This window comes from Melospiza melodia, chromosome 16 (assembly GCF_035770615.1).
Source record: "Melospiza melodia melodia isolate bMelMel2 chromosome 16, bMelMel2.pri, whole genome shotgun sequence".
In the NCBI taxonomy this organism is placed as follows: domain Eukaryota; kingdom Metazoa; phylum Chordata; class Aves; order Passeriformes; family Passerellidae; genus Melospiza; species Melospiza melodia.
Genome location: NC_086209.1, coordinates 8,305,634 through 8,322,938, shown reverse-complemented (window position 1 = coordinate 8,322,938; position 17,305 = coordinate 8,305,634). Strand labels below are relative to the sequence as shown.

The following is a 17,305-nucleotide window of genomic DNA, read 5'->3' as shown; positions in this document are numbered from 1 at the left end:
TAAGTGAATTGTCTAAGTAAACTTGCACCTGTTTAAAATCAACTGCTCTGGCTTTCAGGAGATTACTTAGAAAGAGCCTTTTAACTGTTTCTACTTTGAGCTTGACTTCCTTTTCAGACTAATGAAACAAATGGAAAATAACTATTACAAATGTCCAAAGCAGAGAGAGAGCCTTAAGTATTTTTCAGCTGGATACACCTGTCTAGAAGCTGTTGCTGTTTCACATTTAACTGCCTGTCATTCAAAGCTACCAGCAGTGGAGTTTTAGCAGCAAATGGCTGAACACCTCACCAGTTCAAAACCAGTTCAACCAGCACTCTGAGATGCACCACTCACTGTGCACCCATCTGAGGATCATGGTGAATGCTGAGGCAGCTTTGGAAGTTGGATCAGTGCTGATGTAGGTACAAAGATGAGTGGCAATGTAGGATAATAGTTTTGCTAGCAGAACATAATTACAAGGAACGGACTAAGAAAGGTCATCAAAAAAATGGTTCAGGCCACATGTTCATTATTCAGTTGCTTAACTGAACATGAAGCATAAATTTTATCTGCAGGAAAAAGTAACATTTTGTGTACAAAAATGGCGAAAATTAGGGACCAGTAGTAGCAGCAGACTGTTGTAGGAATACTGTCACTTGGGTTTGCATATACAAGGAGAAACTCCTGCGAAAAAGCTCTCCCAATAGGCAAACTGCATTTTTAAGTAGATCTATAGCTAATTTGCATGTCTTATAATTCTTTATTTTCTAAAATAAATCTTAATATTCACCTTTTGCAAAACACCCTCATCTTTCACAACAAGCAAGAAAAGCTTTAAAACCAGGACTTCCAATTCCAATAGGCAATGTACTTGTAAAAAGCCATAGCAAACTGCCAGGCTTTCCTGAAGCCTCTGAAGTGCTGTAAATAATACAGGAGATCAGCTGTGCAAAAGGAAGTGTATTGCTTGAAAACTACTGACTCATTCCAAGGGCTGGACTGTGAAGATTGCTTCTGTCAAGCAAATTGCTCCTCTGTCTTCTACTCAAATCTCCACAAGCTGTTAAAAAGGACAGAAAAGTCTCTATACAAAATCTTTATGTGCCACATGGTGGAGATTTCCAGCAAGACTGTAACAAACACTGAGTGTCCACATGGATTAAAACCACAGAACTGAACTATGTGTCATTTGATAAAAGCTTTTCTGGACTTCCAATCTGATCTACTTGTACAATTTTCAATAACAGCTTTCACCCACAGTGTAAACAATGCTGGGTCATCAATGTTACATAAAAAAATTAAATCTTACCATCAATTCATACAGCTTTGAAAGAGAAAGGACTCAGCAGGTCATTTCATTTGTAAATTGTTTCATACCCTCTCTAAGCAAAAGGAGAAAGACCAAGCAGATGTAACTGTGTTTGTGTTGCTAATGCCCCAACTCTTCAGGGATCAACAAGCCCCATTTTTAAGCTTTGTCATTCAGGATTTAGTAGCATCAAATGCCCTTAGACATGTGTACAAGAAAAAAGGGCTAGAAAGAGCACAAGGATGACTTGCCACTAAACAGAGAATAAGTTCAATGAGCTAAGAGACAGCTAAATAATTGCTTACACTTCTTCCTCCATCTTTACAAATAAAGCATTAAAAACCTGAACAGATTACAGGTAGTACTCTACAAAATCTACAAAATCCTTATTTCCAGTCTCTAAGAGCATTTTTAGTATGTTACAGAGAATTTACTTACTTGCTGCCGAATCCTGGGGTTCCATCTGATGTAGTAATTAACCCAGAGCTCTAAATGCCGCATGCTGGCTACAGGATAGAGTGCTCGGTTTAGCTCTTTACTATAAAAAGCATTGGTGTATTTAGATTTGTCACTGTTTATCAAAGACCATAAGGATAACGTTCTCTCAGTCACTTTCTAAAATGAAATCAAAATAAGAACAGTAAATATATGCATAAAATCAAGAAATCCATCATAGAAGCCATTGTTACATTCCAAAATTAGTACACTTCTGGTTTACTTAGAAGCATAACACATTTCTGTATTATAAAGATTCCAAAGCCAGTGCTTGACAAGTATTTTAGTGACTGCATGGCACTACTCTACAAGAAAAAAAGCCAGTTCAAAATCACTGCCTGCAAGGACTATAAACCAAATACAATACAAACAAAAATTTTTGCTATCGCCTAGAGTAAAGACAGAAATGCAATGACACAAGCAGTGGTTTGACCAACCTCTTTTTCTCTGAGGAACTCGCTGTTATACAGGAAAGTGCCAAAGCGGCAGCTGTACAAGTGATCCAGGATTGTGATCAGGAACTGCTCATTGAATTCAAAGGCCGTAGGAAACTAAAACCAGGAAAGACAAACTCATTGTTTACATGGAAAATGCAGGGGGATATGCCCATGCCCTGGTTGAAACACTGAAAGTAGTTTAGAAGTGTGGATACATCTACAAATAATTTTTAAGATAATGCTTTCATGTACTGTATAGCAGACTACGTGTTCCAATGACACAAGGTGTTCAACTTTCTCAAACTAGTCACTGAAAAATCTCTTCTCAAAATGTTCTACCTACCTTTAACTTACAAAAAGAATAAAGTACAGAATAGTTACACATACATTTTTACTATCAAGACAGAATAAAAGCTCTTCAGTGCATTCTTGCAGTCCAGCACCACACAGGAAAATAAAGGTCCTGATCCTTAGCCCTAAGTGGACTAAGTTCACTGCTTTGTTTCATTGCTTACTGACATTACAATGCTTAAATCACAGCACTCAAAAGCTCCCTAGCTTCCTTTTTAGGCATAGATAAAACAACAGGTGTCCCTGCAGTTCAAGGGACAGCTTCACTAAATGGTCAAACAAAACAAGAGACCCCATTAAGACAGCTGGGTGCAATTCCAAAAGCTTTCTGCCAGGTATGAAACATCCCTCAGAATGTGTCTGAGAATCCCATATCTGAGAACACCAGCCATGCCTGCACAGCCAGTGCCATGTCCAGCAACATAACCACAGCCTGTATATCACTTTCAAAAAAGTAAATACACTCTTTTTTACTACAGCTCAGAGCAGAGGGGTATGCTGTCCTCTTCAAATACTTTTTTCAAAAAAATAAAGATGTAGGGTTTTAGCTCAGTAATCTCTTCACACTGTTACCTCCTGAAGAACATCACCACGTACCTGTTTAGACATCTGCCACACACAATCAATGAACTGCAGAAAGATGGGCGATCTGTCAGTATCAGCATGATTTTTATCACCGTGGCCTATTCTCTGAAATGAAGCAAAGCAGCCTCCTGTTAACTGAAACATGCTATTTTATGGCAACAGACATGGTTTCTTATTTGGTACTAGAGCATTAATTCTTTTGCAATAAAGCAACCCACTGTTAAAATTTCAAAATTAGTTACTGCACCAAGGAGGAGAGCTTCAGACACAGAAACCCTGCAAAGCTGTTTCAAAGATATCTGAAATAAATTCCAAACTGATAACTGGTCCTGTTATAAAAACCTGTTGATTTTTAGACAAGCAGAACTGTTGAAGCATTCATTACTTAAATAATCAAGACATATTCTGAACTACATTTACATGGAAAGTCTGTCAAAAGCCAAGGTGCATACTTTGTCTTCCTTTTAATTTTAAGCCACTGCAGGACCTAGATCATCAAATTATCCACACAATCTTCTCTTTCTCCTCCAGACTTGAACTTTAATATTCACCCTGAGATAGTAAGCAAACATGAACAAGATCAAAAAAACATTCCTGTTCTTGACACAAAATTAACAGATTATTTAAGTTTTTGTGATCTCCTTATTCTGAGGTGCCCAAAGTAACAATCAAAGGAATTTGCCCCACAGACAAAAAGTAGATTGGGTAAAAGCTGTTTTACTTCCTTTTTTGCATTTGAGAGCTGAGAACAGGTAAGAGATTCAGGGAAAAAGAGTTTCTTTTCCTTCCCTAATTCTGTTTGAATGTACTTGCTGGAGGAGACAAAAGAAAAGCAGGTATGTTGACCTGAGATGTCTTATCTGCCTGCAAAATAGAAAGCTTAATGCCTCAAGGACATGAAAAATCATAAGAGCAGTACACTACTCTGTACAATGGCTTCCAAGACAGTTTAAAATAATAGAATTGAATGGGAGGAAATATAGGGAAATGAAGAATTGCAGCTGAACTCAGTCAACAGTAACAAATGACTCGAAAAGGGCTATAAAGAAGAAAACAAAATTGGCTTCCTTGCTCTTCAGTTTTCATGATTTGAAATACTCAATATCCATTAAGAGTCATATATGTGTTTAGTAAGGAGTGAAAGTCTGTCCACTTCCACTATAGTTAGCAGTTTCAGGATGTCTATTTTCCATCTATAATTATGTCTCATATTTGAATGCATAATTAGAATTAAATTCTACATAAGCAAATTTATCATCTGGAGAGTGCACTAAATTCAGCACACATAGAAAAGTTGGGGTAGGGAATTCCTTTTCAACAATCACCTCATTTGATAAAAAATATAGAGAGGAACTATTAAGTGGTCTACTATTTGGTTATTTGATATTAAATAATCCAAATTGCAACCCTGGTATCATAAAAACATGAAGCTTGCACCAACCCAGACAATGAAAATAATGCTCTACTCTTCAACTCCCTACTAAAGGAAAATGAAACAACAACAGTTTCAGAGATGAGGTTCAGGAACTGCTCTAACTGCACTGTATACTTCTTACTATTCAAAGTCACAATTCTATCACATAATTACCAAGCTATAAAGGAGAATGAATTATCATAATATTTTCTGCTTGCATTATACTTTTTTTATCATAGAATAGTTAAGTTTGGAAAAGCCCTTTGAGATCACAGGGTCCAACTGTTAACCCAGAAGTGACAAGTCCACCCCTAAGCCATGTCCCCAAGCAACACATCACATGTCTTAAACCTCTCCAGGGAAGGTGACTCCACCACTTCTACAGAACACTCCAGAAAAGACTGACTTTCACTATAAGCTAAATAACCCATCAAACAGAAATTTACAGTACTCTCAGATTACAGCAGATGGCTGAAGAGTGGCTTCAACCGTTTCCAAAGATTGCTACTTGACTGAGCAAGTTGGGAAAATGGCAGTTTAAGCAAAAGCAACTGCTTAAATCACTCTTATTGCTGCTACATTGTCAGACATGAACCAATGGACTGAGTGAATCATCTGGAAGGGATGCCAAGTCCTGCTTCATTATTTGGAAAAAACCATCTGTTGAAGGAGAACAAAATCCTTTGATTATCCAACTAAAATGAACGGTTTAACAAAAAGAAACATAGATTATTTGAATTTATTAATAATGATGAAGAACACACAGATCTCTTTTTAAGCTTTGTGGTAAACCATAACACATGTTTTTGACTTCAAGTGCCCTAGTTATACCATCTAATTTTATCTGCATCCTGACTCTTAACTTTTTAAAGTATAAAATAAAACGTGAGAAAAAAAAAAGTCAAGCCATTGGCTTCACATTTTCCTGTGGCTGTACCAAGACAGAATACTTAAAGGTCTATAGAACATATCACTGCTAAAGGACCACAAGTAGGTACACACAAAACCAGACTACATCAGCTATCACTCCCAACACCCAAAACACAAACCTCCTGAGCCTCAAAGCACCTTTTGAATGTCAGATGAGAAAATGTCACAGCCTACAAGCACAGGTAAATGGTGAGGTGATTCATGCTGAGTAGTTATACATGGATTTCCAAATGACTACAGCACTCCTACATGTTTGCAAATGTAAAATGGGCATGAAACACACAGGTAGGTATATTTTTCCTCTTCTTAATTTTTTTCTAGATTGCCTATTTTCCAAATTTTAGCAATATTAGTATCTTTAGGATATTCCACTAGGGACAAAATATCCATGCAAGTAACTTCTACTGAAGTTGTAGAAATGTCTTACTGTGGATTACAGGGTTCAGCTCCAACAAACAACACTGTTGTAATGTTTATAGCAAGTAACAGCACAGTTTCCACAGCAACCTAATCTGCTCCTCCAGGTTCCTCATGTAGATTTCCTGGTTAAATGGTTAGCTGCAACATTTAGAAAAAGTTCCACTAAGACTTTGAAAAGTTTTCTAACACAAAAAGGATGAACAGGGTGCCTTCCAACTTAGAATACTCTGTGAATTTTACGTGAAAGTTATTCACATACCAGTGAAATATTAAGGACTTCCTATGGAAGCAACTACTTGAACTTCTGAGCTTCTAACCTTCTGCTCAGAAGACAAATGAACAGAAGCTGAGCCAGCATTACCAGTAACAGTCTCTTGGGAGCTATTACAACAAGTTTAGAATATTTGGGAATCAGCATGCAAAATCTCTCTTAGAAGACACTGGTCAGACTCATTCATCTGCTCCTTGTGACAGTCAAAACAGTCCAAAGAAAGAGTGATAGAGAACCTCATGTCCCAGCTTTATTTGTTCTTCATCTGAAGAATTTGAGAGGACACAATTTTTCTGCCTCCTTATTTTCTTTCTGCCTCTGTATTTTCTCAATAACCACAGTGACCCTAGCAATTCCATGTAGCCATGATATTTTCTGAAAAATCCTTTCCTTAGGATTTTTTCTCCTGAGAAGCTTAGAGGCCTCAGGAACAAAATGTAAACAATAATTATCTGCTGCTGTGGAATGCAACAGGTGCATCTGTGATTGGTCTCATGTGATTGTTTCTAATTAATGGCCAATCAAGTCAGCTGGCTCAGACTCTGTCTGAGACACAACCTTTTGTTATAATTCCATTCCATTTCTATTCTTAGCCAGCCTTCTGATGAAATCCTTTCTTCTGTTCCTTTAGTATAGTTTTAATATAATATATATCACCAAATAATAAATCAAGCCTTCTGAAACATGGAGTCAACATTCTCATCTCTTCCCTCATATAAGACCCCAGTGAACACCATCACAATTCCTTTTGTGCTTTTAAAAGGATGCAAAGGACAACATGAGTTCTCAGAGAAAGAATAGCAAGAAAAATACTGATCAAACAGGTCCAAACCTAACAGTTCTGCTCAGTTTACCTGGAGATGCTTTAAATCTAAGTTCAAAAATAATGAAAGGAATCATCAAACCCTGACACAAAGTGAGCAGTTTAACACTGGAAGCATTTAAAAAAGTTAATACAGCACAGTCTTTGCAATTATCTTGTAATTCTTACCGATGCAAACTTGTGTCCAAAGCTGATCCACTCCTTCTGCACCAGAACCTCAAAGCCTTCTATGGTTCTGTAGTAGCTGTCCAGCATGAGCATGGCCAGGGAGGTGAGCTGAGCCGTGCGGTCCCAGCCGTCGCTGCAGTGAACCAGCACCGAGCTCCGGCCCGACGACACCTTGTCTGCCACCTGGATGGCTCCTGTCAGCACCAGCTGGCCAGACAAAACACACCAAACACACACAGCTTATTTCTGCTCTAATGGTAACTCTGTGTTCATTTCTTTCTATCTGAAATAATGCTGTTTCCATTAAAAGGCCTGAAAAGAGCAGTGAAGATTAATTGGAAAAGAATTTTCTGGGAGATCAAGTGAATTTCTATAAAAATAGAGGAACAGATTGGTTCCCTAATCCCTTAGTAAGATCAAACTCATCTCGCAGCAAATTCTTAAAAAATGGGGCAGAAAACAGTAACCTTGATAAACCAAAGAACATAAGCTTCTTTTTCAAAGAAAGAGGGGATTTACCATAGGATATACTCTCTAAAAATTCAGTGTTATTTCATTTGACTCCTTTCTTTGAACCAAATGACTGAATTATCTCAGTTGTTGGAAAAAGGAGCTTGCACCCTTCTAATATACTTGTTTTCCAAATATTAAATTAAGAGGAAAATTTTATCAAGTAGGATTCATTACATAATACTCTAATTACTTTTGCACAGCTATACTTGAGACAAAAGATCCAAAGGTCAACTAGTAAGAACACTGGTGAATTACCAGCTCAAGTATTTTATTTGTGCTACCAGATGAAAATTACAGATTTACAAATAAATTTACAAGATTTATTTACAAAACTGTAATTCATAAAATAAAGTCACATACACACTGACAACTAAAGTATTTACTAATATCTCACAATGACAGTCATTTGCAGGCCTGTATTGCAAGAAACCAAAATAAATTAGTTCTCATGCATATAAAGCCAATCAGACTAAGAATGAATTCTTCTACTAAAAACTCTTAACTTGAGGCATGCAACAAACACTCAGTTTCACCTGTTGCTTAGTTATGAGTCTCATAACATACTCTAAGATTAGCTGGCAAAAAAAAGCCAACACTCAGAGATATTGTTTTTGTAGTCCAAGTAGTTTGATGTGTTCTAGGACTATTTCAAAGCTGAGCAAAGAAAGTAAGTATGACATGACAGATTTGGACAAACATCTTTCAAACAATCAAGGAAAAGTTACCTTTATATGTTCTAACCAATGGGTTGATTCCAGACTTGACAACCAGTGTGATTCTTCCACATTAGGATAAACAATGTCCTTCAGCTTCTTCAAAGATTCCCGCATGACATGAATGTTATGGATGTCCAAGAAGGTAAGTTCTGCATTGGGATATGCATCTTCACCTTCATATCCTCCCCCAGTTGCCTACAAACAAGAGATCTGAAATTAACTTTAGTCACATATACACTCTTTTCAACAGAGCTAGAAAGAATGAATGCCATTTGACATGGAAATAGACAAAAGTGATAAAATGTTTGCCCAAGTAAATTTAAATTTAAGAGTTCAGTTAAGAATAAGATACCTTTAATTTAAAAATTATGTTCAAGAATCTTAGATTCTGTCTTTAAGAAGTAAATTAGCAACAACATTAAAGCTTACTTTAAACTTTCTAAAACTTCATTTTAGTGCTGAAGACTAAACACATATTTAGACTGTTAAGATATTAAAGAGCCACATAAGTAAAAAGTTTGCTCTGCTGCTGCTCTTTCAAAACATTTCACCATCACCACTACAGAGGAAGTGCCTGGTCACAAAAGGAAGCAGAAAACCCACACATATTTTAGGGCACAAAGCCACCAATGAGACTTTCCAAAGATAAACATGAAATTGTTTTGGGTTGGAAAAGACCTTTAAAATCATTGAGTCCAAGCATTAATCCAGCAGTGCCAAGCTCACCAGTAAACCACACCCCCAAGTGCCACATCTTTTAAATACTTCAAGGGACAGTGATTCAACCACTTCCCTGGACAGCCTTTCTAGAAATAAAATTTCCCTGATATCCAATTTAAACTTCTCCTGGTACAACTTGAGGCCATTTACTCTTGCCCCATCACTTGTTACTCAGGAGAAGAGCCTGACCCCCACCTGGCTACAACATCCTTTCAGGCAGTTGTATAAAGTGATAAGGTCCTGAGCCTCCTTTTCTCCAGACTAAACATCACCAGCTCCCTCAAGCTCAGAGTGCTGCAAAATTGCTACATTTACTGCAGACAGCAAAAAGATGCCATAAATTTGGATAAATATATTTTGCCTTTATATGCCATTGCAGGAACCAGCTATACATCAGACAAGAGCCTAAAGCACAGTGTAGCCTTTCCCCATGAGTGCCACCTACACTGCTGTACAGCAGCACAGTATCTCTATTCTATCTATCTATTCTATTCTATGTCTTTTCTGAGATGTGGGGTTATTATCAGAGCTGTCAGGCTCTGCAGTGAAAGAAGCAATGAGTGTATTTTTGTCTTTCCTTTGACTGTTATGAAGTCTTTGTGAGGAATGACTGCAATTTCAGCATCAGCGCTGCTGCAGCTCCTGACTGTCTTGACCCATGTACAAGGAACACAGCAGTGCATGAGTAGCACAGCCCAAGATTTTGCTTAGACAAATCTTCACAGCTGCTCATAAAATATTTTCAGAGTTGATCAACACTGATTTGCACTTTTTACATCATTCTCTCTCAGACCCAGAAATGGACCCTACTGTGTCCACTGCTCTGATTGAGCATTTCACATTTAGATATATCTTCATTAATTAAAACATGTACATATCAAGTTTGTCTATAAGACATTACCTCAAATTTTTCTGCAGTTCTTGGACAAACTCAATTTTTTACCCCATTTGTTTCAAAGTTGCAACTGACAATCTTTCCACAAGGTAAACAGAATGATGCCATGTTCTGTTCACCCATAAAAATTCATTGTGCAGCGGATAATGGGATTTGTACAGTTAAATGCAAACAATTGAGGCAGACCCTCAAAATACAAACCATCAGGTTAAAACAGCCCCTAGGACAGAGTCTGTGAAAGAAGGTGTGCTATACACACAAACATGGTATCAAAGTGTAACAAACTACATTCTGGATTACAGAGAAGGCTGTACAGGTACAAATAGGTGCACCCAACCTGCACAGAGTAAACTTCCAGTATTATTGTCCCCCTTGAATTATTATTGTTATTCTTGAAAGCAACTTAACATTTGTTACACATAAACCTCTTAGATGCAAACAAGTTTTTTACCATTTCATATTCCTTTCAGCACAAACACTGAAGAGGACTCATTTCACTAAACTGGTGTTTGCTTTGTTCCACAGAACTATTCGGAAGCTGGAATTCCTTCTCTCCAGGTAAGCACACTTGTAATTTCACTCAGGTCTCAAAACCCTCTTGAGCTCAGCCCTCAAGCTCTTTGCTGTGCAGACACACACCTTCACTAGTAAGCACTGAAGAGCATGTCCCTTCATTTGTGTTTGCTAAGGGACTATCCCCAGGCGTGGCACATTCTCTCAAGATAAAAGCATTAAACTTGTCTCCTTCACCACCACTCCCTAACATGGTTTCTGCATATAAAGATGGACCACATCCTTGTCTACTGTGCTTCATGCCAAAAACAACACTGACACAGTGTACTGGTATTATCTGAGCTTGCCTAAATAATCTAATCCTCCACAGAGCTGAAGGGGAAGCAGAGAAGAAAGCAATCCACAGGGATACCTTTTCTTCCTGACAGGTTAGAGAAGATGATTTTTCAAGATGTGTTCCAGCCTGGGCTGATATATGATTCTGATCCCATTTAGGTTTTGATTACAGATAACAAACAGCCACCCTACCCAATGAAAGTATTGTTTTTGTACTTACCAACTGCAAGCACCTAGGGAAGAACAACAGGTACCAAGGCATCCAGGATCATACCCATACTGCTATTTACACTGCAAACACCCAAATTAACCTATTTATCACTTTCTCTTTATTTGATGGATGCCAGGATAGGTCTGAAGTAGACCATGTAAGAGTTAGCAAGACCCAAACAAAGGATGCCTGTCAGTGAGCTTGGCTTTATGCACACATCCTTTCTAGGAAGGAGTTTTCCCAGAGCATCTGTAGATTGCCTGTCATTCCAACAGGGGACATGCTCTACAGACCAGTGCATAGTGGAGTCATGCCTAACTTCAGTCACATGCTAAGATTTGTGCTTGGCTGAGAATACACAAGGTAAAGCATGTCTGGAAATCCACATATGGTCCTGAAACTCTGCTTAGGGACCTACTTTAGATACCCATGTCCTTTCATGGCCTTGAGGCCCAGTAGTTGATTACGTACATTTATCTACGTTAAGATTACTACTATTCCCCAAAACCTCCTCACAGACAACTGTGAAACAAGTCTGCTCCTCATTCTCTTCAAAACAAAGACATTAGAAGCACCTGTTTACCTTGTTTGCAACTGCATTGACATTGGGCCTTGCATCATAGATGGTCAGTTTGGAGATCTGCCCGTTGGCCTCCCTGATGATATCGAGGTACCTTTCATCGTCCTTGTTCCGCTTGCCGCTCATTCCCACCAGGGGCTGACTGCAGCGCATGATCACAGCCTGGGTCTCTGGGTGAACCCACGACAGAACCTGGCCACAGGGCAAACACACAGCACAGGAAACTCATTTTAGTAAAAAATCACAGCTTAAAGCTCTGTTCTTTAAAATACACAGCATGAAAATTAACACCTTTCTTTTTACTTCTCCAAAATACAATCCCTTGACATCTCAACTTCTTCTAGCCTTATAAGATTTAATAATAATCTTCCAAAGAGTTCTCTTACATATTTAATGCTTACTGGAATCATACTTACCTATATAATCCAATGTATTTTAATATTTTCCTACGTATCTTAGGTTACACAAATATCCTTAAAAGTAAACTAGTAACAAACACAGCAATCTCTGCTGAAACTAAAATCAACCCAGGAAAATGAACTGATTGTAGAAATGGTGACTAAGATGCTCCAATTCTACAAGAACAACTTTTCCCCTTTTTGGAAAAGGAAGGGAAGTTGAACCTTCCTGCAGTATCTTGAATGCTTTCTCTTCTCTTTAAAGCACATTTTGTTCCTCAGCCCTCTTTACAAAGATAAGGCACTGGAGTGAAGCACATGCTGTCTTTGTTGTTCAGAGCCAGAGAGGACTTGCCACAAAAGACAGTGAGCTGCCCAGGGAACAGATGATTAAAGATAAGCAAGAAACACAAGAAACAGGCAAAAAAATTGTAATTTCATTGTTGAAAAACATTAAGAAACAGTATTCTCACCCACTCCACAGGTTGTGGGTTACAGACTAAAAGAAGATCAGCGTTCAAACAAAAAAACCCCCAAAATTCAATCCTCAGAAACTGTTCATTCCTGAGGTGTAGATCAGAAACAAGATCTGCCAGGGAGGATGGGGTGAAGATAAGTGACTATTTCTTGACAAGAATGAAATTACTATTTAAAATTACTATTTTAATAAAATTACTATTACCAAGGTAATTACTCACTGTACAGGCATACCAAAAGGCCTGTCATGAATTTTGGGGTGACAGGGATGACACCATTAGGTTATTAGAATTATATGCCCAGGCTATACATTACACATATGTATTCTATACACATTACATATTATACAGATATGTGTGTATATATAGTAAATTTATAATTATATACCTAGTCTGTCAGTAAATACCATATCTAATAAATATGTGTCATATTGAGCTGTGCATCTGTTTGAAACAGATTTGAAGCAGCTTTCTGATACTGTCTGAGACTCCAGCACGTCTTCCAAGTTTGCTAAAGGGAAATACCAGTTAAAACAAGAATTGGGTTAGAAATTAGTATTTTCTATAGTACTGTACAGAGCTGATACATAAAATTCTCTTACTGTAATGAAATAGAATTTTCATTACAGAAACTCCAGAAGCCAAATGGGTCTCTCTTATTCTACAGATTAAAAAGCCCGAGAATTCACAAAAGAGACTGAGGCCTTATTTTAGGACTGACCAGTGGAACTATGTTTAAATGCCATGTGGTTTGCTTGTAGGACAACATTTGTGATTACTTTTTATGGGCACTCAGCAACAGTAACCAGTGCATATGGCAGTAAGGCTCATTCCTCATCAAGGCAAACTGCACTGCTGGCCACTGTTACTGGGCAAGTCAAGTTAAAACCAATGAAGCTGTCATGGGTAATGGGGGAAAAACGGAAATGTGGTTTGACCAAGATACCAGTTTCAAGCAGTGAAAACCACCAGCCAATCAAAACTATTTTGCCACAACCATTTCCAAAAAAAAAGCACCCTCTGCGTCACGTTCACCAGGAAGTTGTCTGGATGTAACTTATAACGAGCTACACTTTCAGACAAGTTCCATCAGCCAATACTCACTGGGATTCTATTTCGGGACCTAAAGGCAGCAACTTTCTTGAGATCCTCATCTGTGGCGTTGTAGGGCACGACCAGGAGCGAGGGGTACGTGTCACACAGCCCGTAGTGCTCGTTAATGAAGGTCACCCGCCACCGCTCGTTGGGCAGCCCCTAAAACACAACGTGCAGTTAGTCCATGTGGATTTGGCTGAACAAGTAATAATTCTGCTTCTGAGTTTCACATGACATTATGGCCACACAGCAACAATTTAACTAAGCACCATGTCAAAGGGATAGAAGCAAAAAAGATTACCAGCTCATTGCAGATGGATTCAGCCTAAAACAGCTGCAGAGCCATCTCATACCCTTTTGCACACAATTCTAGCCTTATAGTAACTTCCAAAACAGTTATTGAAACTAGGAGATATATTTCTTCAAATGTGGGATTGAGGAAAGAAAATTACCTTCTCTGCTTGCCTAAAGCTCTGCTTTTCCACCTTGCCTGGTGAAGAGAGACTGTGGAGGAGAAAGTCACACTATAACCTTTCTTCCCTGTAGCCTGGTACTACCATCAAGTTAAAAGTAAGATTCAGGGTAACTTTCTTACAGAGAAAGAACATCATCCAGTTGCACTCTGACCAGTAAGGCATTTCCAGGAGAAATATTGGTAAGTCCTCCACACATGCACAGTGGGGTTTGTGTGGGTGTTTGTATTTTACCTTTTTTGGGCCTTAGGCTTCTAACCATGAACCAAAAAAACTACAGGGGGTAAAAAAATTCAGGAAGTTCTTATTGTTTGCCATGTAATTTTTTTAATGTCATACTTTAGTTATCTAACAGACATTTTAAAATGAAATATTATCCTCTTTCATTGATATTTTTCCAAGATCACATAAAGAGCAAGGAAGAATACTCATCTGTATTTTATATATTATATAAAAGACATTTTATATTATATAAAAGACATCTGTAATTTCTGTAAAGCAATGCTGTTTCTAAAACAAGCTGGATTTTTTTCCCCACTTCATTTTGGGAAGAAGAACAAATCCTAGCTATGTTTAGGACACAACAGTTACATATTTGCCACATTCTCCCTACCTGTGCTCACTTAGCAGTGACACATTGTAAGAGGCGTCAATAACTTCCTTCAAAGAGCAAAGATTACCTTCCTGTGACATTCTAGTGTTTTTTTAAAGGCTCAAGAGTTTTATTTCTTTCCTTTACTTTTCCTCAAGTTGCAATTCCATCCTCTCCCAACAGCAGATAAGAGAAATGTACAAACAGCAATTCCTCTATGCAAGTTGGGAGATGTGAAAGCACCAGGCAATGGCACCTGTAATAACTCACCTGTCTCCTGTATTCAGACATTGGGTTGTACACCATCCACCCATTTTCAGGAAACTTTTCTTCATTTACAAAGGCAAAAAAAGGCTGTAAGATATAAAAGAAGCTTATTACACCAAACTGACTGCAAATGGCAAATATGAGGGCTCATCATCAGTTATACCCTAATGCTCACTACAAAATAGGGCTGACTGCTCCATGGCAGCCACACTCTCTCCATTTCTATCCAGTATGTGAAAGACTACACAAAGAGCAAAGAACAAGTAACAAAAAAATAAAAAAAGAAATTATAAAGTTTAACTGGTTGGATTTTTTTTCTTTCTTACTGTCAGGAGATTGAAATATTTTAGAATGGTTTAGTTCCCAAATTTCACATTATCACTAAATAAACCACTGTCTTCTCACCAAATTTCTCCAATAGGCACAGTCTCAATTACAACATACAACATTAGATGCTAAATTCAAAGTGGAAAAAGGTTTTAATTGCTATTCATTGCCATTAGGAAGCAGCTGCCCTTCTGCATCCTCTTGCCAACTGATATTTACTAAGAGAAATCCCAATTACTGTAAAACTCCACAAAAGTGAAAAGCTGCCAAAAAGAAGTTGTTGGCTGCTTACATTACTTACTTTTTACTTGCTTTATTGCTTGCTCTCACAACTCATTTATACAGCAGAGCAGCCACACTGATCATTCCAGCAAGTCCTCATACCTTTCACCTTCCTTCTCCTTCCAACAAATTCCAAGTGGGCTGTATTACCTAATTAACCCCTTTCTCCTCCCTTGGTTTGTTTCTATAGTTTAGGATGAAAGCAAAAGTAATGTGAGAAAATTTATTTTGGTGGCCTAAAAAACTCTCCAGACACCAAAAGGAGCATGAAACCAAGTTGTTTCAAACAACAAAAAAAAAAAAAACAAAGAAAGAAAACACAACAGACAATGTGTTGTCCTGAGCTAACTGAGCAACAGCATCCAGAGCAGAAACAGTGCAGAGCCCATCATAGCCCATCTGTAATAAAAGAGCTGAAAGTCCCTGAGCTATTAAAAAAACCTTAAAAGGGGAAACCAAGCACTAAACTGAACATCCAACACATGCAGAAAACCCAGTAAGCAAGAAAAAAACTTGTGGTCTAAGGTGCTGTGATTCCACCTACAAAGCTCCAGAGAGAAGGCAATTCTTCAAACCTGCACCACCCCCACACCCCCAGGAGGAGGCTTTGAACCTTAGGAAGGCTCTGGGCAATCCTGCTCAGCCCAATAAGTTACACTGCTTTGAACACTGAGCAGCTCACATCAAAACACAAAACTGAATCCCCCTCAAAAGGAGAAGGTTTTTCCTCACGTAGTTCAAGTAAACAAATATTTTAACAAGATGTTACTGCTCACTCAAGATGCTTTATGTCACTAGTTTTACAAATTAGAATTTTTAATTAAATCACTATTTTAGAGCAAGTGCACTCATTGGCAAGTTTGCAGAAGTAAACACTGCATTGCCTAGTTTTGTTTTCTGAATGTCTTTACAATTTTTAAAGAGGCAGACCTTCAGTGCAATCAAATATTACAAATTATTTTTACTAAGTAAACTGCCCTCAAGTGGTCAAGTGGTACAGAGGGAAAAGATGAAGAGGTGGACATCTACTCTCTCAGAAAAAAGCTCCATTTCATTAAGAGTAGATGCAAGCATCAAAAGTTATTTAAAAACATGAAAAAGGTTATTTAATTGCAAACAAGGAATACAGCAAAATGGGAATATCTCTATCTGAAGCAGTAGATGCAACTGATTTGCTGAACTGTTAATACACAGCTACAGACAAGAACCATCCCCTCCTCCCAAAGGAATTTGCTATACCCCAAAGAGCAACTATGCTAAGAATTTACCAGGGACCCAGAGACAAAGGAGAATCTTAGAACAGTACAAAACAGAAACACTGGAATCCTAACAGGTCACCTCAGATGTCTAGAAGGCAGGAATAAGTCTTTTATTTAATTTCCTACTTACTGCAAGTTTCCTCATGAGAAAGTAAAAATTACCCATCTGAAGCCTTGGTAAGTAAAACTCATGAGTTTATTACAGTGCACTGTGATAGCTGGTACACAGGACAGGGTTTTACTAACAAAAATAAGAAAAGGTGTTGTTTGAACTAAAAATAAATGGCAGGTATGCTGCTCATGCCACCCACAAAAAATCCACAGGACAGAGGAAAAAGTGCATTTTGTTTTCATCTTTTAAAAACCAGGGTTAAATTTATTATGCATGAGGGGATGGATTGAATCCTTTCTGAAAGAACAATGTCCTACTATGTACAGCATGATTCATTTCAAATGCTTGGCTACAG

The 17,305-nt window shown here is 38.0% G+C and overlaps 1 protein-coding gene across 4 annotated transcripts in view; it reads right to left on the bottom strand.

The window, feature by feature from the left end:
* Positions 1 to 17,305, bottom strand: part of MTM1 (myotubularin 1) — a 42,817-nt gene that overhangs the window by 3,658 nt on the left and 21,854 nt on the right. For all 4 annotated transcript variants that reach the window (XM_063170505.1, XM_063170508.1, XM_063170506.1 and 1 more), the window contains 8 exons: positions 14,974 to 15,057; positions 13,648 to 13,797; positions 11,673 to 11,861; positions 8,424 to 8,609; positions 7,186 to 7,392; positions 3,172 to 3,264; positions 2,224 to 2,337; positions 1,730 to 1,906 (listed from right to left, as the gene is read on the bottom strand). In XM_063170505.1, coding sequence (XP_063026575.1) covers positions 1,730 to 1,906; positions 2,224 to 2,337; positions 3,172 to 3,264; positions 7,186 to 7,392; positions 8,424 to 8,609; positions 11,673 to 11,861; positions 13,648 to 13,797; positions 14,974 to 15,057 — 1,200 coding nt within the window. The remainder of the gene's footprint in view (positions 1 to 1,729; positions 1,907 to 2,223; positions 2,338 to 3,171; positions 3,265 to 7,185; positions 7,393 to 8,423; positions 8,610 to 11,672; positions 11,862 to 13,647; positions 13,798 to 14,973; positions 15,058 to 17,305) is intronic.